This window comes from Mustela nigripes, chromosome 13, assembly GCF_022355385.1.
Source record: "Mustela nigripes isolate SB6536 chromosome 13, MUSNIG.SB6536, whole genome shotgun sequence".
NCBI classification, from domain to species: Eukaryota; Metazoa; Chordata; class Mammalia; order Carnivora; family Mustelidae; genus Mustela; species Mustela nigripes.
Window position 1 is genome coordinate 68364385 of NC_081569.1, and position 25918 is coordinate 68390302.

Consider the following 25918-nt stretch of genomic DNA (forward strand, 5'->3'; position numbering starts at 1 on the left):
CATAGAAGTATTATTCACAATAGCCTGATAGCCAAAGATGGAAGCATCCCAAATATCTGTCCACAGATGAATATATAAATAAATGTGGTATTTACATACAGTGGTGTATTATTCAGCCTTTTATAAATGAAGGAAATTCTGACACATGCTACAACATAGATGAATCTTCAGGACATTTTGCAAGTGAAATTAGCCAGTCACAAATAGACAAATACTGTATGATTCCATTTATATACGGTGGTTGCCAGGTGGATGGAGGAAGTGCAGAGTTGTTTAATTGGGTGCAGAGTTTCCATTTTGCAAGACGAAGAGAGTTCTTGAAATTGGTTGCACAGCACTGCAAATGATGCTTAATACCTCTAACCTATACACTTAAAAATGGTTAAGATGACAAATTTTGTTCTATGTGTTCATCACAATTTTAAAAATACTTAGGTCTTATATATTTTTGCCTTTGTTTTTATTTGAGTTTTATTGAGGTATAACTTGCATACCATAAAATCCACCCATTTTTAGTTTACAGTTCAGTGATTGCAGTTTAAATTACAAAACAAGTATTAACCCGGGTTTAGAACATTTGAAATTCCTTTTGTCCTAAAGCCACAGACAACCATGATCTACTCTGTCTCCATAGATAGGTGACTTCTGGGCGTATCATTTAAATTGTGTGTGTGTGTGTGTGTGTGTGTGTGTCTTTTGCATTTGTCTTTAGCTAGTATAATTTTTTGAGATTCATCCAGTTATAATGTGTACAGTTTATTACTTTGTATTTGATGAATAGTATTCCCTTATGTGGATATCTCACATTTTATTCATTCACCAGTTAATGGATATTTGGATTGCTTCTGCTGCTTTTGGGTTTTTATAAATAATGCTGCTGTGAACATTTGCATACAAATCTTTGTTTGGATATATGTTTTCATTTCTTTTGGGTTGATAGCTAGCAGTGAAATTGTCTTTGTGTTTGTGTTTTTTTAAGGAAACTTTAAAAACCACCCTCATTATGGGCTTGTGCATACACACATTTCTCTTCCTTTTGCGAGCAATATTTGGAATTTGAAACCACATGTAGTTAGTTCCTCATTTTTAAACTTGATTTTAAAAATATTAAGGGGGGGGTGCCTGGGTGGCTCAGTGGGTTAAAGCCTCTGCCTTTGGCAAGCCCCAGGTTGGGCTCTCTGCTCAGCGGGGAGCCTGCCTCTCTGCCTACTTGTGATCTCTGTCTAGTAAATAAATAAAATCTTTTAAAATTAAAAAAAAAAAAATATTAAGGGCAGCCAACACAAGGCTTAAATGTTACAACTTAAGGTAGCTTAAGTTTGTATATGGGACAATTTACTATTTTTTAAATTTATCTTTTTTTAAACTAGGCTCGAGAGCCTTTGACAAGAGCACGAAGTGAAGAAATGGGAAGGATCGTACCAGGACTGCCTTCAGGCTGGGCCAAGGTAAAACTAAAAATTAGCACATAAATAAATAACATGGTCATGTGTTCTTATTTAAAAAGCTTTTTTTGTTGTTTATTCTATATCCTCTCTAATGCAGAGTCAGTTCTGTTTCTTCATGATGGAAGATATAGCTCATTTCCCTAATTACAGCATGTTTATATTTCTCAGTATATCCAATCTGAGCTGCTGGCTACAATATATGAGAGCAGATCTGGCATTTGTCATTTAGAAACAGTTTATTTAATACCTAAAGTTCTTTGGAAGTTCTATTATAGAAGTAATTATTACCATTTTATCAAATTATTTTAATCCAAATGTAAGTTTAGCATTGGAGTACTTTTGAGTGACTTTTTTTGTTTGTAATGATCATTGTTCTTTGACCTGTTTTTTGTTTTTCTCTCTTTTCCATTTAAGTTTCTTGACCCAATCACTGGAACTTTTCGTTATTATCATTCACCCACCAACACTGTTCATATGTATCCGCCGGAAATGGCTCCTTCATCTGCACCTCCTTCCACCCCTCCAACTCATAAAGCCAAGCCACAGATTCCTGCTGAGCGGGACAGGGAACCGTCCAAACTGAAGCGCTCCTACTCCTCCCCAGACATAACCCAGGCCATTCAAGAGGAAGAGAAGAGGAAGCCAACAGTAACTCCAGCAGTTAATCGGGAAAACAAGTAAGTTTGTCCTAACTCTTAGAACTAGAATAATCTGCTATATTGAAAACTTCTTCTCTAAACATACCAGTTTATTAATAGCAGGGAGTCAGAAATTTCTGAGGATGGCTATAGCGGCCATTGTTATTTAGCATAGAGGGGAAAAATGAGAGGATTACATTCCTTGGTTTTTATCTCAAATGCTAACCTAAATATATCAGGGAAGATTATCATAGTAAGTATTATTGTGGATATAAAAGAAAATACATTATTATATTTTAAGGCAGCATGGTATAGACTACCTAGAAGTTTTTCATAAATCTCCCGGTCCCTAAATTCCTCTAAAGAGGAATTTTTGAGTTTGTCTTGTTGCAGCTCTCAAATTCCAAACTTTTTTTTTAACTTCACCTGTACTGTGGAAGCAAACTTAAATAGTATTTGAATAACAGGTATTGTGTGTGTCAGCTGCTCATCCTTACTCTGTTCCCTTTTTCTTCATTGCATTTCTGCTGTTCACAAGTAGTGATTCACAAGTAGTGAGTGATTGATCGGTAGGTTCAATTAATTTTCCCAAACCAACATCTCATTTAGATGTATTCCTGGTGTGATCTCTCCAATGCTCCTGGCTTATGATTTGATAGCATTATGAGACTATAATTGTCAAATCTGCCTATCACTTCTAATGCTCACTTTTAGGGGAAATGGATAGATGGAAGTACAAATAAATGGGTTTATATTAGGACTCACTATTAAAACTGGTAAGAGGGGTTCCTGGGTGGCTCAGTCGTTAAGCATTTGCCTTCATTATCCCAGGGTCTGGGATGGAGCCCCGCACATCTTTGGGCTCCTTGCTCAGTGGGAAGCCTGCTTTCCTTCTGCCACTTCCCCTGCTTGTGTTGCCTCTCTTGCGGTCTCTGTCAATTAAATAAAGTCTTTTTTTTAAAAAATGGTAAGATTTAATTCTTTATTGAATCATCATTCTTTTATTTTTTAAAGATTTTTATTTATTTATATGACAGAGATCACAAGTAGGCAGAGAACCAGACAGAGAGAGGAGGAAGCAGGCTCCCCACTGAGCAGAGAGCCAGATGCGGGACTTGATCCCAGAACCCTGGGATCATGACCTGAGCTGAAGGCAGAGGCTTTAACCCACTGAGCCACGCAGGCACCCATGAATCATCATTCTCATTAAAGTTTGTTAACTTGAGGATTTTAAGTTTTTGAAAACAATCACACATGCAGTATTTATGTATTTTTATATGTATGCAACAGAGGAGGACATGCATGCATATTTGAGCATTCATGTAAAGCATGAAGCTTAAGCATAAAACACATGTAAAGAAAAGCCGATTGAAACATGGTTTAATCTGTTCTTAATATTTCAGGATTGAAAGTATGCTTAAAATCAGTAATAAAAAAATAAGATTTTTCTTAATGCTGTAGCAGTTCTAGAAGCTCTGCATATAAGTCCAATACACTACATAACGAAAGTTTTCAAGACATTCTCTAGTCCAGTGTTGTTCAGTATGGTAGTGGTTGTTTAGAATTATAGCAGGTGTAACTGAGGAGCTGAATTTTTAATTTCACTTTAAATTTAAATAGCTCTCTGTGGCCAGTGGCTACCACATTGTCAGCACACGTTTATGTTTCAGATAATGGCACCCAAATAATCCCTGTCTCTTGATAGCTATTCTACAGTAATAAACTTTTTAGTCTTTGTTTGGCATTCTGGTTGAGTTCAACATTCGGTAATGCTAAACTTCCTAGGATTATTTAAAGGAATTCGAAAGAGCCCTCTCTACCAGAAGACGCTACCTGTTCATGAGAAGCCAGGGAAATCTGTCTCAGGGTGTAAGAACCATTGACGCACATAAGAGGTTAAAGGTACTTGTTTCTTGGGAAGATCACAAAATATAACCAGTGTTACCTAGATAATAAATGTGTTGTAAAACCTAGTACCTTATGACTTGTTGGCTACCATTTGTAGTATGAACCTTAATTTTAGATGCAGTGCAATTGAAGACATAATGTACATTCTTTCCTCAGGCCAACATGCTATCCTAAAGCTGAGATCACAAGGCTTTCTGCTTCTCAGATTCGGAACCTCAATCCTGTTTTTGGAGGATCTGGACCAGCTCTCACTGGACTTCGTAATTTAGGAAATACTTGTTATATGAACTCGATACTGCAGTGCCTATGTAATGCTCCACATTTGGCTGATTATTTCAACCGAAACTGTTACCAGGATGATATTAACAGGTAAAGAACTTTCCTACTTGTTGCAATGTAGTATTAAAGGGTGATCTAAGTAACACTTCCTTACTAACCAGCTTCAGAGAAGTTAAATTAGGAAAGGGGAAAAAACATCTTTATTCTTAAGAAAAATGTGAGAAAAGCCTCCTCTGATTGGTAAAGGACAGACAAGAGAGGAGCAGTGCACAAAGGCAGAACCTCCGTCATAAACTGAAGTCTTTTGAGGAGGAGGAAGAGATAGGGCAGGGTTCACAGCCCAAAAGCAGCAAGTTGTGGCAGGGTATAATCAAAGTAAGATTCAGATGAGTATTTGGTAATAAACCTCTGAATAAATAAATAGGGTTAGGTTACAGTATGTGAAGAATTTAATATTGACCTCAGGAACCCACTGTACCTTAACTTAAAAAAAAACAAAAAAACAAAAAAACCTTTTTTTTTAATTTATTTTTTTAACTTTATTTGCAAAGGTCAAATTTGTTGGGGCATAAAGGTGAAGTGGCTGAAGAATTTGGCATAATTATGAAAGCCCTGTGGACCGGACAGTACAGGTATATCAGTCCAAAAGACTTTAAAATCACCATTGGGAAGATCAATGACCAGTTTGCAGGATATAGCCAGCAAGATTCACAAGAACTGCTTCTGTTCCTGATGGATGGTCTCCATGAAGATCTAAATAAAGTAAGAAATCTGATTTTTCTAAGTTGTAAAGACTCTTTAGGGTTGCTCAACACTAATTTTTATAGCAATTCAAAATTGTAGTTGGGAATTGTTCAGTGCTAGTTTATTCAAATCTCGCAACTTTGTACTAAGGCAGGGAACTATAAAACAAATATATCTGATAGGTCTAATATTTTAAAAGAAATATATAATTTACATTTGCTTATTAAAATGGTAGGCTGTATTGTGAGAAATTAAAAATATTAAAAAGGAGATAACTGTGACCACATGTATGTGAAAGTAAATCATAAACACAAATTTTATAAAAGATTAGCTGTAGACCACCTGAATGTCTTTATTATTGTATTTTTCTATATTTTTTGTATTTGATATTTTTATCCTTCTTTCTTAAAATAAGAATTACCTCATATAACCAGAGGACTCACATGAAAAGTTACTGAGGCACATATCTCTCAAATACCTTTGGGATCACTATTACCACTGAACATATATATATGCACACATATCTATATAGATATATACGCTCATACATGTACATGTAAATAAATATTTTGTGTACATGTATATATGAATATATATAAAGTATGTGTGTGTATTCATCCATGACCTTAGGACAACAGAAATTCTATCTAGGATATCATCTCTTCAAAAGTAAAATTTTCAACATAAAAAAAAATAAAATACATTTTTATTTAAATTTTTTATTTTAATTCCAGTTAATATTAGTTTCAGGTATACAGTATAGTGATTCAGCACTTCCATACATGACCCAGTGCTCAACATGACAAGTGCACTCCTTAATCCCCATTCCTTAATAAAATACATTTTCTTAATTTGTTTTATAAAATAAGTCCTGTGAGGCGCCTGAATGACTTAGCTGGTTAAGCATTCGACTCTTGGTTTCGACTCAGGTCATGATTTCATGGTTGTGGGATCGAGCCCCACAATGGACTCTGTGCTCAGTGCAGAGTCTGCTTCACATTCTCTCTCCCTCTCTTTCACACACACTCAAATAAATATGTACAATATTTAATAAATTAAAATAAGTCATACCCTACTGATAAAGTAGGGCTACAGGGAGGGGTTTTAGCTAGAATTTTTTGTAGTACTTAATGAGATTAGAACTTCTTCATGAAAGGAGGCAGAAGTATTTAAATCTGCAAAGTATATGCCATATAGTCTTTCAATTTTGTATTTAAATGTTGACTTTGAGATAGTAATATAAATTTTAATATTGATCTTATTTCCAGGCTGATAATCGGAAGAGACATAAAGAAGAAAATAATGATCATCTTGATGACTTTAAAGCTGCAGAGCATGCTTGGCAGAAACACAAGCAGCTCAATGAATCTATTATTGTTGCACTTTTTCAGGGCCAGTTTAAATCCACGGTACAGTGCCTCACCTGTCACAAAAAGTCTAGGACATTTGAGGCCTTCATGTATTTGTCTCTACCCTTAGCTTCTACAAGTAAATGTACATTACAGGTAAGCTTGAGGGGAAATGATTGTTGAATAAATGCTCTTTATATGCATACAAACATATACTTTATTCAGCAATTTCTGCTCTTTACTTTTTACATAAACGTTTTATAGGTAAAAAATTTTAGGGGTGCCTGGGTGGCTCAGTGGGTTAAGCCGCTGCCTTCGGCTCAGGTCATGATCTCAGGGTCCTGGGATCGAGTCCCGCATCGGGCTCTCTGCTCAGCAGGGAGCCTGCTTCCTCCTCTCTCTCTCTCTGCCTGCCTCTCTGCCTACTCGTGATCTCTGTCAAATAAATAAATAAAATCTTTAAAAAAAAAAAAATTTAATTATGTCTGATAAGAAAAACTTAAAGATTTTTTTTTAAAGTTCTCCTTTTTAAAAGGTATTTTCCTATTAAATATTCTTTCAGAATTGATGGTTTTTAAACTTTACACTTTGAAGAAGTTTGAAAATTGTATATTGATCTAATTTAGGCTCACTTTTATAAGAATTTGTTCTATCTGGAGATCAAATAAATAGCTCTTTTCCTCACACTAGCGTAATTTAGCTAGCTTGTTGATACGTTTGTGTTTGCTTTCTCGAGAATGTCCTTTCTTCCAGCCATACTTCCTGAGGCATCAGGTAGAGGGCAGATACCCAGGACTGCTTCCCTCACCACAGGCAGCACTCACTACGCACTGCACTCTCCTTACTGTCGGCTCTTCCCTCGGGGTTCCCCACTAGGTCCTAACCTTTATGAGGGGACTGTTTACTTTGTTCACTCTTGGATCCGTCCTGCCCGCAGAGTAATTTCTTGAGTAGATGCCGAATGATACAGTGAAGAAATGAATTAATGAGTAACTACTACTTGTTTTTGCCTCCAGGATTGCCTTAGATTATTTTCCAAAGAAGAGAAGCTCACAGATAACAATCGGTTTTACTGCAGTCATTGCAGAACTCGACGGGATTCTTTAAAAAAGATAGAAATCTGGAAACTGCCACCTGTGCTTTTAGTGCATCTGAAACGGTAAAGGAAATAAATTTTTCTATAATATTAGATGAAGGAATTCTAAATCCTTCAAGGAATTTTGTTGTACTGCCTGCTGAGGATGCATTAGAAAGGAAAATTATCTCGTTAGGGAAATAAGGCAGAAATTAGGAGACTCTTGTTCCTTAGTGTTTGCAATAACAGTGCAAAATGTTAACATAACTCTTTCATGTAATTTCAGTTTTTTTTATTTCAATTTTTAGTAATTGAAATTACTGTATTTCAAATGTGGAATTTTACATTTATAAATCAAATAAAAATAGCCAATAAAATTTATCAAACACTAAACTAAAAAAGATTTAATCATGTGCTGAAAATGAAATACTGTTTCAAAGATTTATTTTAGAGTGAGCATGCACCTGCAGAGGAAAAGTCTTGAGAAGCTTGAGAGTCTTAGACTCCCCCATCAGCATGGAGCCAAGGTGGGGCTCAACCTCATGACCCTGAGTTGAAATGAAGAGTCAGGCACTTAACCTAGGTGCCCTTTAAATACAGGATTTTTTAAAATGTAGTCTTAAAGATGTTAAAGATGCCGTTGTTGGGTGCAGACCTTTTTGTCCAGATTTTTCCAGCCTGTGAGAAAAACCTGACCCTGTACTAGAAGGATGAAGAGCAGAGAGTTATAAAACATGTCTCAGTCTTTTAATTTTTTTTTTGTCTTTATATATAGTCTATCCATGGAGTGATAACTATGAGTCATTATTTTCAAAAACTGTTAAGTTTCATCTTTTTATCGAGAGCTGTAATTTGTTTCAAAGAAAGCATTTCTATTATTATTTGTTTCATTTTGTATTACTGAAGATTCTTTGGCAGATACCATTTCAGCATTGATGTGTTCAAATTCCTCATGTAAATTTTCTAACAAAAGCTTGTTACATCAGTTTTTCTCTTGAGGATTGTAGAGGTATAGAGAAACATTCTTTAAATGATTATACGTTTGTTTTCTTAAAATTTTTAATGATGCATATTCTTTGCAGAATATCTAAAAATATAAATGGTTCAGAATTCAGTTTGAAAATTAACTCATTATTAATATTATAATATATATTATTATATGTAATATTATAACATACCAGTATTTTGGCGTTTTGAGTATGTCAGGACAGTGGAATGCCATTACAGTTTGCCCCTGCTATGCCGAAAGCGTATTCCTGTGAAATCTTTCGTAAGCCAAAATGGCAAAAAGCAAAGAAGCAGTTAACCATTAATTTATATGGAAAGTCTTTGAACATTTCCAGACCCCAAAAATAACCTTCTCTTGGGCTTTTCGTAGGACATATCTTACAAACAGATGCACAGAGTAAGTCAAGATACAACACAGATGCCAACAGTTCAGAGCTGCGGCATGATGCCGAATATTCTGGGCAGGAGCTTGTGGGGCCACTCTCGCTGCTTGGCAGGGCACCTGCTGCCCCCACCAGCTTATTGCAAAACACATGCTGCTGAGCTTTTCACCTTTTTTCTTAAAGGCAGCAAGCCTCTTTAGATTTCTTTTGGTTAGCAAAAACAGGTTCTAATCCAAGTCTTTTGTAAAACAAAGCAGTGTCACACCAACTTTTGAGGAGGAGGTGGGGAGTCCTGTGTAGTCTGCGTGTTTGCAGTTTCCAGCTCCAGTGTGCCCAGTAGTACCATCTTAAATGAGAGTTGCTCTCTTCAGTCTCTCTTTTGTATTTGTGTAGTGACTGGCATTATAAACTTGGGACATCATAGCTTGTTGCCTTTGTAGACCCAAAGGCTTAGGGACCAAGGTAGGAGTAGGACTCTGTCTTTACTCCCCTTAGCTGTTTGACTTATTTCATATCTGTATGCCTCAGTGTTCTCGTTTGTAAAGTAGAAATGAAGCCACACGTCTTTACAGGTCTTTCCACTACTGAAATTCCGAACGTGTTTGAAATGGTTTATGGTCCTGGCTAAAAATCTAGAATGTTAATGAATTAAGAGTCCTTCTGAGATTTTTGGTCTGTTGGTATAATTGCTGTCATGTTTTGCTCTGCAGTTTTTCCTATGATGGCAGGTGGAAACAAAAACTACAGACCTCTGTGGACTTCCCATTAGAAAATCTTGACTTGTCACAGTATGTTATTGGTCCAAAGAACAATTTGAAGAAATATAATTTGTTTTCTGTCTCAGTAAGTATCTTGTCGAACTTAATATTTTCATATTTTGCTTACAAAGAAGAGGTACAAGTGGTTCCTTACTTCATAGAAAAAGAACAAAGCTTTTTTTAAGAACAAAGCTTTAAATTGAAATTATCAACATATTCTGAATAACTCAAACTGATTTTCAACCTCTTTTGGCACAGAATCACTACGGTGGGCTGGATGGAGGTCACTACACCGCCTATTGTAAAAATGCAGCAAGACAGCGGTGGTTTAAATTCGATGATCACGAAGTTTCCGATATCTCGGTTTCTTCGGTGAAGTCTTCGGCAGCTTATATCCTCTTTTATACTTCATTGGGACCACGAGCAACTGATGTAGCCACATAAAGAGAAGTAGGTTTAAGCTAGTTGTCTTTTAAGAAGCTGCGCAACACCACTCTTGACATACTTACAAAGATACTGGATAGCTGTAGCTGGCCCTATAGAGGAATTCTAGGACAGTGAGGGCTGTGTTACTATCACCATATATTTTAGGTCAGTGCTATTATCGAAAAACTGACTAATAATATTTAACAAGTATCGCAGTAAGCACTCCTTACAGGTACCATTTATTTCAAAACCTTTATAGTTTGCTCCAAAGTTAAAGTACTTAACTAGCTAAGCATTATTATTCTATAGCATTCTATTCTAAAAACCATTATATCTTTATTTTCCTTTTCACTGTTATGGCCTTTTCACATTTCTAAATCCCAGCTTGATCTATGAATACTCTAGAATGATGTAAAGCAGATAGGAATGTATGTGTATATATTTATTGCACACTTGCACATCAAATCAATGTACATAATATAATATGTGGTTTTTTTGTGAAGCCTAGAACTCAGAGGATCGTTTGTTTTTCTTTTGGCCTATTCTGAGTAACTGCAGTGCTTTCTTAGGGAAATGACAGGGCAAAGCTATTTTTTTGTTGGCTTTGGGCTGTATTTGTGCACTAAATCTTTATTCTAAAAAAATAAATGGAAACTTTTCTTTAATTTTTTAAAATGAGAATTTTCATTTACACCTACATTAAAATCTTAATGAGAAAAATAATTTAAAACCCTGTAAGTGTTCTGTCTTTAATTTTATATTAGCAAACCATTTTAGACACACACACACACACACACACACACTTGATCCTACTATATTGACTGAATATTTAGTTCACTTATACTGTTGCATTAGGACCTGACTTTACTCTGCCTTCAACTTGATCCAAAACTGCATATAGCACTTGGGATTCTCAGAGTTGGAAGTCAGAGTTAAAATAGAAAGTCAGGAGTCAGGCACGACTGCAAAGTGAACTACATTAAGAACCACATCTTTACAAAATGATGTATTCAAAGAGAATTTATGATTTACCTCATGGACTCAGTTGCTATAGATGAAATAAAAACTCTCCATATAAAAATAAGATTGTAAAAGGTGCTTCTGAAAGATGTCACTATTGGTGGACTGTCCGGGAAAGGATGAAAGGATGGGTTTTGAATTGTGAGGTTGGAAGCCTTTCATGTTCTGCAGTTGGTCTAAGAGACTGATTAGAGTTCTTGACTAAGTTGTCTGATTAATTTCTTAAGGTCACAGAGCCACTTGAACTTACTTTGGTTTAGCGCCACGAAGTCTCTTTGGAAAATAATTTGTTGGATATATATAATTGAAATACTCTGATAAAAAATTTCACCTTAATAAACATTGAATTCTGAAACCTGAAATCTATACATAATTTGCAGTGCTTTGAAGGCCCCCATTGAGTAGCATTTCATCATTTTCATGCTGCCTCTTTCAGTAAGCCCAGACCTGTCTGTCGTAGAGCTTTATTATGTAAAAGGGCACATAATATACCAGAAAGACTTAAAAATGCCAGTGATGCAAGTAAGTTGCAAGAGTTTAATGACAAAGCAAAACTTAAGTACCAGTTTCTGATCGCTTGTTTTGCAGTTTCCAGGAAATACCCTTTTTCCTAGCTTTTGCATTTTGTTATAGGTATAGAAAAGGGCTGGCAGCTGTAGAACAGGAGATAGGCTGTAGCAGTTTGAACTGAAGTATCTGGAATCTCACTGACTCGTGTGTCATCAAAGCTATACCAGGCCTGGGTCACTGAGTTCTTGCAGAAAGCAGTATAATGGCCACCATCCAGGTCACCGAAGTGGTTCTAGGGGAAGAAGTAATGTCAGACTTAATATTCACATGCAAATAACTCTACTGAAACAAAACAGTAGGGCCAAAAATATTCTTCATAATTGTCCCTTACACTAAATTAAAAGGTAGTGGTGATATTGTTAAATCCTACATATGGCCTGACTGCTATGTTACTTTTCATTCATTGAACTGCTTATAAATTGGGCCCATTGACTATGTAAAGAGTCTGTGAATGAAATACAATAGTGTTTGGCAGCATCGAATATTTATCATTGAATACTGAGCACCTACTATACATAGACTGTTAAAGACTAAAGGAAATTGTAAAATAAGAAGAGCGAGCTCTTTCCTAAGTGAGCTTACAGTTTAATTTTGAAGATAGGCTAAGGAGAAACATGAAAAAAGACAGTTAAACAACGAGGAACTTGGGCAGCAACACCCCCCCACCCCCGTCATGGAACGTCCGAAGAAGAACCTGTTCCATTCCCTTCCCCATGTCATTCACCCCGTAAAGGAATGTGTGAAACAGACACCACAGAGCCCCACTTCACAGAAGGTGGAGGGTGAAGAGCAGGGGTAACAGACCAGTTGCCCATGGGCCAAATGTGGCCTGTTGTCACGTGGCCCGAGTTAAGAATGCATTTCATAGTTTGTTGAAAAAATATTTGTTTGAAAAAATATTTTGTGACATGAAAATTATATAAAACTCAAATTTCAGTAAATAAAGTTTTATGGGAACACAGCCATCCTCATTCATTTTATGTTTCTCAGTGGCTGCTTTCACACTACAATAGTAAAGCTGTGTAGTTGTGAGAGAGACCATGTGGCCCATGAAGCCTAATATATTTACTATCTGGCCTTTTACAGAGTAAGTTTACTGACCCCTGGTATAGAGGGGAAAAGATGGATTTTTTTTTAAGGTTTTATTTCTCCGAGGGAGGGAGAGAGAACAAGCAGGGGGCAGCTGCTGCAAGAAGAGGGCGAAGCAGGCAGACGCTTAACCACCAGAGCCGCCCCGGCATCCCAGAAGATGGATCTTTATAGTCCGTTCTGACTGTAAAGTCAGGTCTAATACTATATAGTGACCTTAAGGAAATTACTTAAACTTTCTGAGCTTTAATTTCCCCACCTATGAAAATGGAGTAGTAAGACATGTCTTACACAGCAGGTGTCTTTGATATTACAGAACTAGCATGTAGGAGGTACTTAAAAATGTTCCCTTAGACCTTCATCTTCCCTACCTCTCACATTACAGGTTACAGAAATATCCCAAAGCTGACACTTAAAAGATCCAAGCTCGGGGCACCTGGGTGGCTCAGTGGGTTAAGCCGCTGCCCTCGGCTCAGGTCATGATCTCAGGGTCCTGGGTTCGAGTCCCACATCGGGCTCTCTGCTCAGCAGGGAGCCTGCTTCCTCCTCTCTCTCTCCTGCCTCTCTGCCTACTTGTGATCTCTCTCTGTCAAATAAATAAATAAAATCTTTAAAAAAAAAAAAAAAAGATCCAAGCTCTAGTCCTGGTCCTTGCCCTGTGACCTTAAGCTGATATGCTTCAGCTTCCTTATGTATAAAATGGTGCCCATAAGAGTGTGATATAATTTGAGAAAAAAACATCTGGTGGATATGTAGTGTCCAGAAGACAAAGTATTTTTTGGAACGGATCAAACTGATCACAGCTGGATGTTACATTCAGTTTGGATAACTTAATGTCAAAAAATTTTTTGACAAACGAAGATACAACATCTTTCTACACTTGAATTTCCAGCAGTTACAGAAGACAGTGTGAAAGCCTTAGTTACAAAACTAAGGGAAGTTGGATAAACTTGGTAAACACCCTTTGAAATCCATGACTGGTATTGAAAGAGTTTATGGTGAGAGTAATCCCCAGGGGCCGACAACAGGAAATAAAAGAGCCAAATATTTGGTTGATGCCATGACTGCCTGGGTGTAAAGACCATTCCTAGTCTCTGGAACACAGGGTGCCTGCGTTTCAAAGGTTACACATGCACAGGAGGTGAAGTCTTAGGTTTCTGCAAGCGGGGGCGTTGGACTGAGAGCCACACGCATAGCCAGGATTCTTACGGACACTCACCCTCAGTAAAGGATAAACTGTACTTGTCTTAGCTTATGCTCTTGGTGCAGAGAGTCAGTCATTCCTAGAATTTGTGGGCACAGACTTACTTGAGATTCAAAATTATGCTACCTGCAATGGCCTCAGAAGCCTGTGAATTTATTTTGGGCGTTATTTTGAAAATTATTTGAGTGGCATGTGGCAAAAGAAGAGAGAATTACATTCTATTTCCAGATAGGTGTGCTTTAATTCAGGCTGTACGAGACCCACACATAGGAAAACCACAGTGATGTTCCACTCACGGTTCAGAATTCCAGAACACACATGGAAACAGCCCTCTGTGAGTAAGAGTCAGAAGGCAATAAAGAGCATGATTAACTCCCCCTCCCTAGGACTACATAATGGATTTACCAAACAGACTACCAAAAAAGCATGTTTAAAGTGATAGACAGGGGCACCTGGGTGGCTCAGTTGGTTAATCTGCCTTTGGCTCAGGTCATGAGCCTGGGATTGAGACCCGCATCAGCCTCCCTGCTCAGCGGGGAGCCTGCTTCTCCCTTACCCTCTGCCGGTAGCTCTCCCTGCTTTTGCTCACTCTCTGTCAAATAAATGAATGAAATCTTTAAAAAAATGATAATAATAAAGTGATAGACACTTAAGGAAGCTAACAAAAAGCTAGAGAACTTCCAGAAATGAAAAATACTTCAAAATTCAGTATAAAAAAAGTTGGTATAGAAATTAAATAGTACATAGAACTGGAGAGACCGTGAATAAACTATAAAAATGAAGCTAAGGAAATTACCCTGAACGCAGTAGTGATGGAAAATTGAATAAGAAGATTCCGTGTATGCCTAGTAGTAAAACTGTATTACAGGAGCAAGACCATATTAAAATAATGATTGGAAACCATTAATAAAAGTCATAAATCTTCAAATTTGGGAAATACGAGGAACACTAAGGGTAAATAAAAATAATACTGCAGAACAACAAAAGCAAAGAAAAATCTTGAAAACTACCAAAAAAAAAAGGATAGTACACATTTCTGCAGAAACTTTACAGGCCAGAAGGGATTGTCCTGATCTCCTCAAAGTGCTGAAAGGAAAAAACCTGCAGTGAAGGGTACTCTACCCAGCAAGGTCATCACTCAGAACTGGACGGGAGCTGGGTGCCCGGGAGAGCGCATACTAAACACCGGCGCGTGACCGAAGCTGAGCGTGGCCTCTGCACGAAGATGCCAGGCAAGTTCCTGAGAGAATTTCTCCAAACAAAGGTGAAAGGAGTTCATCCCCACTAAACTGGCCTTACAAGCAAGGTTAGAGACTTTAAATTTAAGTGAAAAAGAAAAGGCCATAAACTAGAAGAAAATCATTAAAGGGAAAGTTTTCACAGGTAAAAAAGCACACACAGGAAAGGTAATGGATCACTTATTAAGCTAGTATAAAGATTAAAACACAAAGTAGTATAAATTATTTCTACATAAGTTGCTCAAGGAATATAAAAAAGGATGTAAAATAGGACATGGATATTGCATAAAACTTGGAGGAGGGAGTAAAATGTGCTTTTAGAATGTGTTCAAACTTAACCATCAAACTTAATACTGTTGCAGGATGTTACACAGGAACCTTGTGCTAACCACAGACCAAAAACTTACAATACACAAAAAATAAAGGAGTCCAAGCATAACCCTGAATAAAGTCAGAGGGCAAGAGAAGAAGAAAGGAATAGAGAGGAACTACAAAACCAGCAACGAACAAACTAGCAATAAGTACCCATCTACCGGCGCTTCAAATGTAAGTGCACTGTACAAGCTGGACAAAGGACAGCAGGACTGAGTGCGCGAAAAACAAGCCCCGTCTCTATGCGGCCCATGGAGAGTCTCTCCTCAGACCTGAAGACACAGAATGAGGCCCTGGCTGGCTCAGTCAGGGTGGTGTGTGACTCTTGGTGTCGGGGCTAGGTTTGAGCCCCGTGTTGGCTGTAGAGATTACTTAAAAATTTAAAAAAAAAAAAAAAAAAAAAGCCACAAAGTGAACAAAGTGAAGGGATGGAGAAAGAGAGTCCATGTAAATGAAACAAAAAACGCTGGGGTGGCAATACCTGTATCAGATAAAGTGGATTTTGAAACAAAGACTATAATAAGAGACAAGGAAGGACTTTACCTAATAAGAAATTAAATCAATAAGACCTAACAATTGTCAATGTCCATGTACCTAGTAGAGGAGCAACCGGGTATATAAAGCCAACATTAAATGGAGTCAGAGAAGATGGTGGATTGGGAGGATCCCAAGCTCACCGTGACCCACAGACACAATGAGATACCCGCTCCATCTATGCCACGAGCTCTGATAATGAGCTGAAGACGGGAAGAAGAGACCCTCCACTGTTTATCTACAGGGAAGGCCACACATCAAAAAGGGTAGGAGGTACGGAGACAGCCTACCCCTGGCAGGACTAACCATGAAGAGGAGGACACCATGAGCACAGAGAAGGGAGAGGATCAGACCCCACACCAGGCACCCTTAGCACTGGGGACCTGCCCTGGGAAAATGAGTTCCTAACATTTGGCTTTGAAAACCAGTGGGGATTTACTTTGGGAGCTTCAAAATAATCAATGGGACTTAATGCTAGGAGAGCCAGAAATAGGAAATCGGAAACTGAGTCCTTGCCCTTAAAAGCCAACATAAGGGGCACCTGGGTAGCTCTATCCTTAAGCATCTGCCTTCAGCTCAGTACATGATCCCAGGGTCATGATCTCAGTACATGATCCCAGGATTGAGCCCCGCATCAGGCTCCCTGCTCAGTTGGAAGCCTGCTTCTCCCTCTCCCACTCCCCCTGCTTGTGTTCCCTCTCTCACTGCATCTCTCTGGTCAAATGAATAAATAAAATCTTTAAAAAAAAAAAAAAAAGGCCAGCATAAAAAAATTCAGCCAGGGGAGATCTGATCCAAGACGGTGATGTAGGAAGACCCTGACTTCACATTCTCCACAGAACACACCAAATTACATCTTTTTATAGTGCAACTCCTGAAGACCCAAGGGCCAACTTAACAGCCTCTGCACCACAGGAGAAGAGCAAAAGGGAACAACAAGAGAAATGGGGGCCCAGGAATGAAGGGTCTGTGGAGAGGAATACTGAGGGACCGGGAACAGATTCCTCTGTCCTTGGGCACAAAAAATAAACCTAACATTTTTAAGAGAGCAACTAGCATATATAAGAGCGAGTCCTAGCTGCTAGAACACTCCCGGGGGGGGGGGGGGGCTGTTGGACACAATTTATGCTGCCTTCCACCCTGACAGCGTAGACCAGTGCCTAGTCCAGGCACCCTAACCACTTTGCCCCTGGCCTAGCCCAAGCCAGCCCCAGCTGTCCCACCCGGGACACAGCCGGAACATACCGGGACTCCCCCTGGTCAGTGCTTACCACAGCCCTAGCATTATGCCAAAGTGACCCAGGCGCAAAGCACACTGGGGTACTCCAGGCCCACACCACTTCAGCTTCGGGCAGCTTATCAGGGCCCCTGGGATGCAGACCACTGCGAAACCTGCCGATGGACGTCTACTCCAGACCTGCAGGGAGCGCCCTGGGAGCACCCGGCTCCTGTCTCTGTCCCAGCCATCCTGCCAGGGCCCACAGCACCAGGCACCCTGGAAGGCTCCTGCCCACACCAGCCTCAGCTCCGGTCACTCAGCCAAGACACACCCTGCACAGAACACTCGGAAACCTTAGCTTGAACCTCATTCAGCTGACCTTTCCCACTGGTGGGAAGAGCCCTAAGACAACCCAGCCTGCAACTGCTTCCGCTTCAGAGCTGTCCTGCCAGGACACACTGTGTGGGGAGGTCCCAGAGACCACAAATTGGCCCATGCCCATTCTAACTATACTGGCCTGCCAGGGCACCTTCTGGGCCTGTACCCCATCTCGACTCTAGCAGAGACTCCTGAAACACCCTAGGCTTACACTCCAGCTTCAGTTACCCTGCCAAGCTGCTCTTCGTGTGTACAGCCCTGGCCCCTGTGCTTGCACTCACTTTTGTTTGAGCTGTCTTCCAAGGGTGCCCCCGTGTAGAGACCCAGGGACCTCCCATCCTTCACAGCATCTCAGCTCCTGCTGCCCTGCCAGGCACCACCCGCACAGACTGCTCCAGGACTGCTTCAGCTTTGCCTGGCCTGAAAGGGGGCCCCACTGCATGGAGGGCCACAGGATCCCTGTCTTGCACCGTCAGCTTTAGCAGTCCTGCTGGGGTGCCTGCTGTGCAGAAGCTCCAGGGCCTCTTGGCCCACAGTGCATCTGTTCCTGTCACCCTTCAAGGCACCATCTGTGTAGAGAGATCTGGGACACCCTGGACAACACCCACCTTAACCTCAGCTACCCTGCTAAGGTGCCTTCTATGCATTGAGCCTCAGCATACCCTGGCTTGCACCCACTTCAGCCTCAGCTGTCCTGTCAGGGCACCCACTGTATAGAGAAACCAGGGACCAAACAGTCACTCACTTTAGCTTTAGCTGTCCTGCCATGGATCCCACTACACCAAGAGCCCCAGAACCCTTGGCCCACACCATCCACAGATCCAACCAGCCAGCATAAGTCCCAAGCACACAAAGTCAACATACCAGATAACAAACACAAGACCATTCCTTCGAGATTAGGAGAACAGCCATTCCACCCAAGCCATACAAGCAAATACAGAAAGTCAAGAGAAGGGGAGACAGAGGAATATGCTCCAAAAGAAAGAACAAGACAAAAATCACAGGAAAAGAACCAAATGAAACAGAGCTAAGCAAAATGAAAAAGAACCAAAAATAATGGTTGTAAAGATGATCAGTGGGCTGGAGAGAAGTGTAGAACTTCATGAGAACTTCAAGAAATAGAAAATACTAAACACACACGCATACACGCTCACACACACATGCACGCACACGCACACACACACACACACACACACACACATACACACACACAAAACAGAGTTGTCAGTGCCCAGCTAGCTCAGTCGGTAGAGCATGAGTCTCTTAAAAGAGTTGAAGAATACTAGAGGCAATATACTAGAGGCAATCAGCAGATTAGCAGATGAAAAAGAACATATCAAAAATCTTGAAGACAAGGTAATAGAAAGCACGCAAGCTAAACAAAAGAATCTTTAAAATGAGGATAGTTTAAGGTATGTCTTGGAAAACATCGAGTGAAGTTTTGCATTATAGGGATCCCAGAAGAAGAGAAGGGGACAGAAAACATATTGGTGGAGGGGCACCTGGCTGGCTCAGTCAGTAGAACATGCAACATTGATCTCAGGGATGGGGGTTCAAACACCATGTTGGATATAGAGATTTCTTTTTTTCTTAAAGATTTTATTTTTAGGAAAAGAAAGACTATTTGAAGAGATAATAGCTAAAAACTTCCCTAACCTAAGGAAGGAAACAGACATCCTGCTTTAAGAACACAAAATTTGGAGAGTGAAAAAGCCAAACATAACACACCCCGAAAATCAATCACAATAAAGGACCAGAACAAAACTACAAAAACAACCAGAAAACATATGCATACCTATCAGTAATAAAATGTAAATGGCCTATACATAGGGTGGTGGAATTGATTAAAAACAGCAACAACACAAACCATCTACATGCTGCCTATAAGAGACCTCTCACACCTCAGTACACCTATAGACTGAAAGTGAAGAGATGGAAAAACATTTACCAAGCAAATGGAAGTACCAAGAAAAAAAGCAAAGTAGCAATACTTTGTAGCACAGATAAAACAGACTTTACAATAAAGACTAAGAAGAGACAAGGGCATTATGTAACAGGGAAGTGATCGATTCAACAAGAGAACATAACAATTGTACATATCTATGCACCCAACATTGGAGTACCTAAATATATAAAGTAAATATCAACAGACATAAAGAGATAACTTAATACAATAATAGTAAGGAACCTTAAAACCCTATTTACATCAATGGGTAGATCATCCAGGAAGAAAAATCAATATGGAAACCATGTCTTTGAATGAAACCTTATACCAGCAGACATAACAGATATAAACAAACATTGCATACAAAACAACAGGATACACATTCGAGTTCATACAGAATATTCTCTGAAACAGATGATAGGCCACAAAAAATTGGCAGTAAATTTAAGAAGACTGAAACCATACCATTCATCTTTTCAGACCACAACAGTATGAAAATAGAAATTAATCATAAGAAAAAACCTGAAAAAAAAAAACACAAAAAACAGGGAGGCTAATAAACATGATACTAAACAACAAAGAGGTCAATGAAGCAATCAAAGAAGTTATTAAAAAAAATACATGAAAACACAAATGGTCCAAAATCTTTGGGATTCAGCAAAAGCAGCTCGAAGAGGGAAGTTATAGTAATACAGGCCTGCCTCAAAGACAAGAAAAATCTCCAACAATCTAATCTCACACCAATGAAACTAGAAAAATAACAAATAAAGCCCAAGTTTAGTAGAAGGAAAAAGTAATGAAGATCAGAGCAGAAACAGAGGTATAGAGATTTTTTTTTTGAAAGGTTCAGCATTTTAATACTTGTAGTAGGAAAAGATTTATTTGTTAAAAAATGCAAATGATAGAATTTGCTATCTTATTTTTTTAAACTCTATCCTATTTTTTCAGTGTTCCAAGATTCATTGTTTATGCATCACACCCAGTGCTCCATGCAATATGTGCCCTCCTTAATACCCACCACCAGGCTCTCACCCAACCAACCCATCCGCCTCCAAAATCCTCAGTTTGTTTCTCAAAGTCCACAGTCTCCTATGGAGTCTTCTCCCCCTCCAATTTTCCTGACTCCCTTCTCCTCTCCTTCTAGAGGTAGAGAGATTTAAAAAAAAAAAAAAAATAGGAAAGGGACAGGGCGCCTGGGTGGCTCAGTGGGTTAAAGCCTCTGCTTTTAGCTCACACCATGATCCCAGGGTCCTGGAATCGAGCCCCGCATCAGGCTCTCTGCTCAGCAGGGAGCCTGCTTCCCTTCCTTTCTCTCTGCCTAGTTGTGATCTCTGTCAAATAAATAAAAATCTTTAAAAGTTTATGAAAAATTATGCACCAAAAATTAGACAAACCTAGAAGAAATGGATAAATTCCTAGAAACATAATCTTCCAAAATTCAATCAGGAGGAAATAGAAAACCTGAAGAGACCAATCACTAGTAACAAAAGTGAATTGGATTTAAAAAACTACTAAAGGGGTACCTGGGTGGCTTAGTCAGTTGAGCATCTGCCTTCACTCAGGTCATGATCTCCAGGTCCTGGGATCAAGCCTGGGATCTGGCTCCCTACTCAACAGGGAGTCTGCTTCTCCTTCTGCCTCTCCCCACAGCTGGTGCTGTGCACTCTTTCAAATGAATAAATAAAATCTTAAAAAAAAAAAAAAGAAAGAAAGAAAGAAAGAAAAAAATAAAAGAAAAAGAACAGAACTACCAATTAAAATTCCAGATCAGATGGCTTCAGAGGGGAATTCTGCCCAACATTTAAAGAAAAATTAATACCCATTCTTCTTAAACTATTCCAAAAAATAGAAGACAAAAGAAAGCTTCCAAATTTATTGATTCTGTGAAGCCAGGATCATCCTGATACCAGAACTAAGACACCATAAAAATGCCACAGGCCAATATCCCTGATGAACATAGATGCAAAATCCCCCCATAAAAGCACCTGGGTGGCTCAGTCCTTAGGTGGCTGTCTTCAGCTCAGGTCATGATCCCAGGGGCCTGATATCAAGCCCCCCATCAGGCTCTTTGCTCACTGGAGAGTCTGCTGCTCCCTCTTCCTCTGCCCTTCCTCCAAACCTCACCCCCAATGATTGTGCTTACTTGTTATCTCTCATGCTCTCTCATAAATAAAAATTTTTTTTAAAAACCCTACAAAATATTAAACTGCATCAACTACATGTTAAAGGCTAATTCACTATGCTCACTTCAACAGCACATATACTAAAATTGGAAGGATAGGAATTAGCATGACCCCTGCATCAGAATGACATTCAAATTTGTAACATTTTGTAAAAAAAAAAAAAAAAAAATCATTCACCACAATCAAGTAGAATTTATCCTGGAGATGCAAGGAATGCAAGGATGGTTTAATATTCACAAATCAATAAAGCATAAAAATCATATGATCACCTCCATAGATGCAGAAAAAGCATTTGACAAAGTACAACATCATCAACAAAGTACAAAGTACAACATTCATTTTTAAAAGTCTCAATAGTGGGTTTAGAAGGAACATACCTCAACATAACAAAGGCCATATATGACAGGTCCATATTCAATGGTGAAAAACAGAACTTTTCCTCTAAAATCAGGAACAAGACAAGGATGCCCACTGTCACTTTTATTCGACATAATACTGGAAGCCCTAGCTATAGCAAGCAGACAACCAAAAGAAAAAAGGGGCATCTGTATTGGTAAAGAAGTTACACTGTCATTATTCGCAGATGACATGAAGCTATACATAGACAACCTAACGACTCTACCAAAAAGTGACCAGAATAAATGAATTCAGTAAAGTTGCAAGATACAAAACTAATACCCAGAGGGCTGGGAAGATGGTGGAGTAGAAGGACCTGAAGTTGAGCTCATCTCACAGATAACACCCATATCAGCATGAATCACCCAAAAAACAACCCAAAGTCTGCCAACAAACTCCACAACTAAAGACAGGAAAGAGGCCACATGGAGGCCAGAGCATGGCACCGATGCTCCTAGCATGCCTGCATCAAACCCCAACCCCTTACACTTGGGCGGATCTACCTTTCCCAGACCCACTCACGTCGGTCAGGCCCCGCAGAAGACCGTCGCAAACCTGTTACCCCACACCTCCTGAACTGCGTGTTTCACGGGACATCACTTCCAGCAGCGATGGGGGGAGGTCTCCTTTTGCAAGCAGACACACCTCAGGGCCCACCCACAACAGGCAAAGACAGCCTCTGCTGACAACAGGACTGAAGAAAAAAGGGGCCATGATTCAACAGCAAAGCACATACAACATACATACTCCCTGATGCACCAGGTGCTGGGAGACTGCCGACACTGTGCTGCAGGACCTCTTCTTCATAGAACTGTTACCACTAAGAGCAAGAGATGTAGCTGACTTTCCAAACACACAGAAATAGACACAGAGAGTTAGACAAAATGAAGGGACAGAGAAGTATCTCCCAAATGAAAGATCAGGATCAAACCACAGAAAGAGACCAAAGTGAAATGGATACAAGTGATATGCCTGATAGAGAATTTAAAGTAATGACCACAAAGAAATTCACTGGAGTAGAGGGCATCCATGAGACCCTTAACACCGAGATAAAAAACAAAGAAGGATATCGGCTAGTTCTTTGTTTTTACTCAAAAAGCATATCCCTTTTCTAGTTTGTGCGTTCCGTGAGCAAAACTTTTTAGTATGTGTGTATATCTCTTTAATAATTGCAACAGGTTAGGATTAGGGATTCCCTACTTCTCATTTTCTTATAGGTTTTGAATTTCCAACCTGTTACATGAATTTGCAGACCAAATTTCAAAGGAAACTTTTGTGTAGTTGGTTCTTGCAAAATGTGTTTAGTAAACTCATAAAGTGAATTCCTAGAGTGTTTCTGTATTTATCAAAAAACTGGCCATTTCCTTTATGAAGGTAAGAAAGCTTAGGCTTTGTTTTATTACGGCTTATATGGAGCTGAGGGACAGTATCCTCTTTGCTTCCAGGGACAGGGGTCACTGGGGATTCAGAGCCTGGCAAAACTGTCAACTTCATTCTGACATGATTCTGAGGGGAAGGGGCAAGGATGACATCTATGGGCCTGTGTTCCTGTGCTTTATTATATACGGTTATTGATGACTAAACTGATATTATGTGGTATATGTACACAATGGAATACTATGTAGCCATCAAAAGAAATGAAATCTTGCCATTTGCAACAACATGGACGGAACTAGAGCAAAATAAGTCAATCGGAGCAAAATAAGTCAATCGGAGAAAGACAGTTCTCATATGATCTCCCTGATATAAGGAATTTGAGAGGCAGAGTAGGGGTTGGGGGGGTTAGGGAAGGAAGAAATGAAAGAAGACGGAATCAGGAGGGAGACAAATCATAAGAGATTCTTAATCTTACAAAACAGTGAGGGTTACTGGTGGTGAGGTGGTTGGAGAGGGTGGTTGGGTTATGGACATGGGGGAGGGTATGTGCTATGGTGAGTGCGGTAAAGTGTGTAAGCCTGACAATTCACAGACCTGTATCCCTGAGGCAAATAGTACATTATATGTTAATAAAAATTAATTAAAAATTTTTTAAAAAGAAAAAAACAAAAAGGATAAATAAGTTACAAAAAAATTTTTTTTAAAACCCGATCTTAAAATTCCTAGCAGTCGAACCTTCAAGTGCATGTATTAGGTTTATGATAAAATGATTTTGTTAGCATTTTAGTAACACTTCATTCAACATGTTTTTGTTTATTTTCTAGACTAAATGTCGAGTTGGTATGAAGTAAAAACATCTAACGTTTAATGTCATATTTGTGTTTTACATTCTTGAATACATTTTTGGTTATTAAGGAGATTTAAAAATAAAAAATCATTGTACTTTGGTTCTTTTAAAAAAATATTTATAAGATTTATTTTCTGACCAATCAGAAATGAAGAATGCAAAAAATGAAATTAAAAATACACTTGATGGCATAAATAGCAGGCTAGATGAAACAAAGGAACAAATCAATGACCTGGAAGGCAGAATAATGGAAAGTAAAAAAGCTGAGCAAAGGAGAAGAAAGAAAATTATTTAAATTGGGAGTAGTACTAGGTAAATCAGTGACTCCCATCAAGTATAATAACATCCACATTATAGGGATCTCAGAAGAAACAGAGGTAAGGGGGCATAAAAATTATTTGACAAATAACTAAAAACTTCCTTAATCTGTGGAATGACCCAAATACCCAGATCTAGGGAGGACAGGGATTTCCCACCAAAATTCAACACAAGGAAGTCCACATCAAGACAAAAGGTAATTAAAATGGCAAAAAAAAAATAGTGATAAAAATGTTTATAAAGAAGCAAGAAAAAGGGGTGCCTGGGTGGCTCAGTGGGTTAAAGCCTCTGCCTTCAGCTCAGGTCATGATCCCAGGGTCCTAGAATCGAGCCCTGCATCGGACTCTCTGCTCAGCAGGGAGCCCGCTTCTCCCCCTCTCTACCTGCCTCTCTGCCTACTTGTGATCTCTGTCAAATAAATAAATGAAATCTTAAAAAAAAAGCAAGAAAAGGAAGACAGTTATACAAGATAAACCCCGTAAGGCTATAAAAGAGTTTGGTTTTGTTTAAGATTTTATTTATTTATTTGACACAGACAGAGAGATCACAAGTAGGCAGAGAGTCAGGCAGTGGGTGGGGGAGCAGGCTCCCTGCTGAGCAGGGAGCCCTACACAGGCTCAATTCCAAGACCCTGAGATCCTTACCCAAGCCAAAAGCAGAGGCTTAATCCCCTGAACCACCCAGGCACCCCTGTAAGAGGGTTTTTCAGCAGGAACTTTGAATATGTGATGCCACTCCCTTCTGGCCTGCTAAGTGCTGAAAAAAGGAAATTCTACAGCCAAGAACACTCTATCCAGCAAGGCTATCATTCAAAAGAGGAGAAATAAATAGTTTCACAGACAAATACTGAAGGACTTCAGGACCACTAAACCAGCCTTACAAGGAATATTAAATGGGGACACTTTGAGTGGAAAAAAGGACCATCAGTGAGAATATGAAAAGTAAGAAACACAAAAGCAGTAAAATTAAGTATTTCTGTAAATCAGTCAGGGGACTCAAAATAAAATGATGCAAAATAAGACATCATATACCTAAAACATGGGGGCAGTGAAGAAAAGAACAGGATTAAACTTAAGTGACCATCAACTTAATATAGGCTGCTATTAGCAGAAGATGTTATATGCAAACCTAATGATAACCATAAATTAAAAAACAATGCTGTATATGCAAAGAATAAAGAGAAAGGAATCCAAGTATATCTAAGAAAGACTA

The 25918-nt window shown here is 39.1% G+C and overlaps 2 protein-coding genes and 1 non-coding gene across 4 annotated transcripts in view; 2 read left to right on the forward strand and 1 right to left on the reverse strand.

Annotated features, from left to right (window-relative positions):
• Positions 1-10681, forward strand: part of USP8 (ubiquitin specific peptidase 8) — a 73023-nt gene extending 62342 nt beyond the window's left edge. For both annotated transcript variants that reach the window (XM_059372813.1, XM_059372814.1), the window contains 8 exons: positions 1371-1448; positions 1863-2125; positions 4151-4363; positions 4825-5035; positions 6286-6522; positions 7383-7525; positions 9543-9675; positions 9849-10681. In XM_059372813.1, the coding sequence (XP_059228796.1) occupies positions 1371-1448; positions 1863-2125; positions 4151-4363; positions 4825-5035; positions 6286-6522; positions 7383-7525; positions 9543-9675; positions 9849-10034 (1464 nt within the window). In that variant the 3' untranslated portion in view covers positions 10035-10681. The remainder of the gene's footprint in view (positions 1-1370; positions 1449-1862; positions 2126-4150; positions 4364-4824; positions 5036-6285; positions 6523-7382; positions 7526-9542; positions 9676-9848) is intronic.
• Positions 10682-10829: 148 nt separating this feature from the next.
• The window catches only part of USP50 (ubiquitin specific peptidase 50), a 35951-nt gene continuing 20862 nt past the window's right edge, over positions 10830-25918 (reverse strand). The window contains exon 7 of the mRNA XM_059372815.1: positions 10830-11838. Coding sequence (XP_059228798.1) covers positions 11647-11838 — 192 coding nt within the window. The 3' untranslated portion in view covers positions 10830-11646. The remainder of the gene's footprint in view (positions 11839-25918) is intronic.
• LOC132000459 (U6 spliceosomal RNA) lies at positions 21825-21926 on the forward strand. Its single transcript, XR_009399319.1, has one exon. It is a non-coding gene; the product is annotated as a U6 spliceosomal RNA (small nuclear RNA).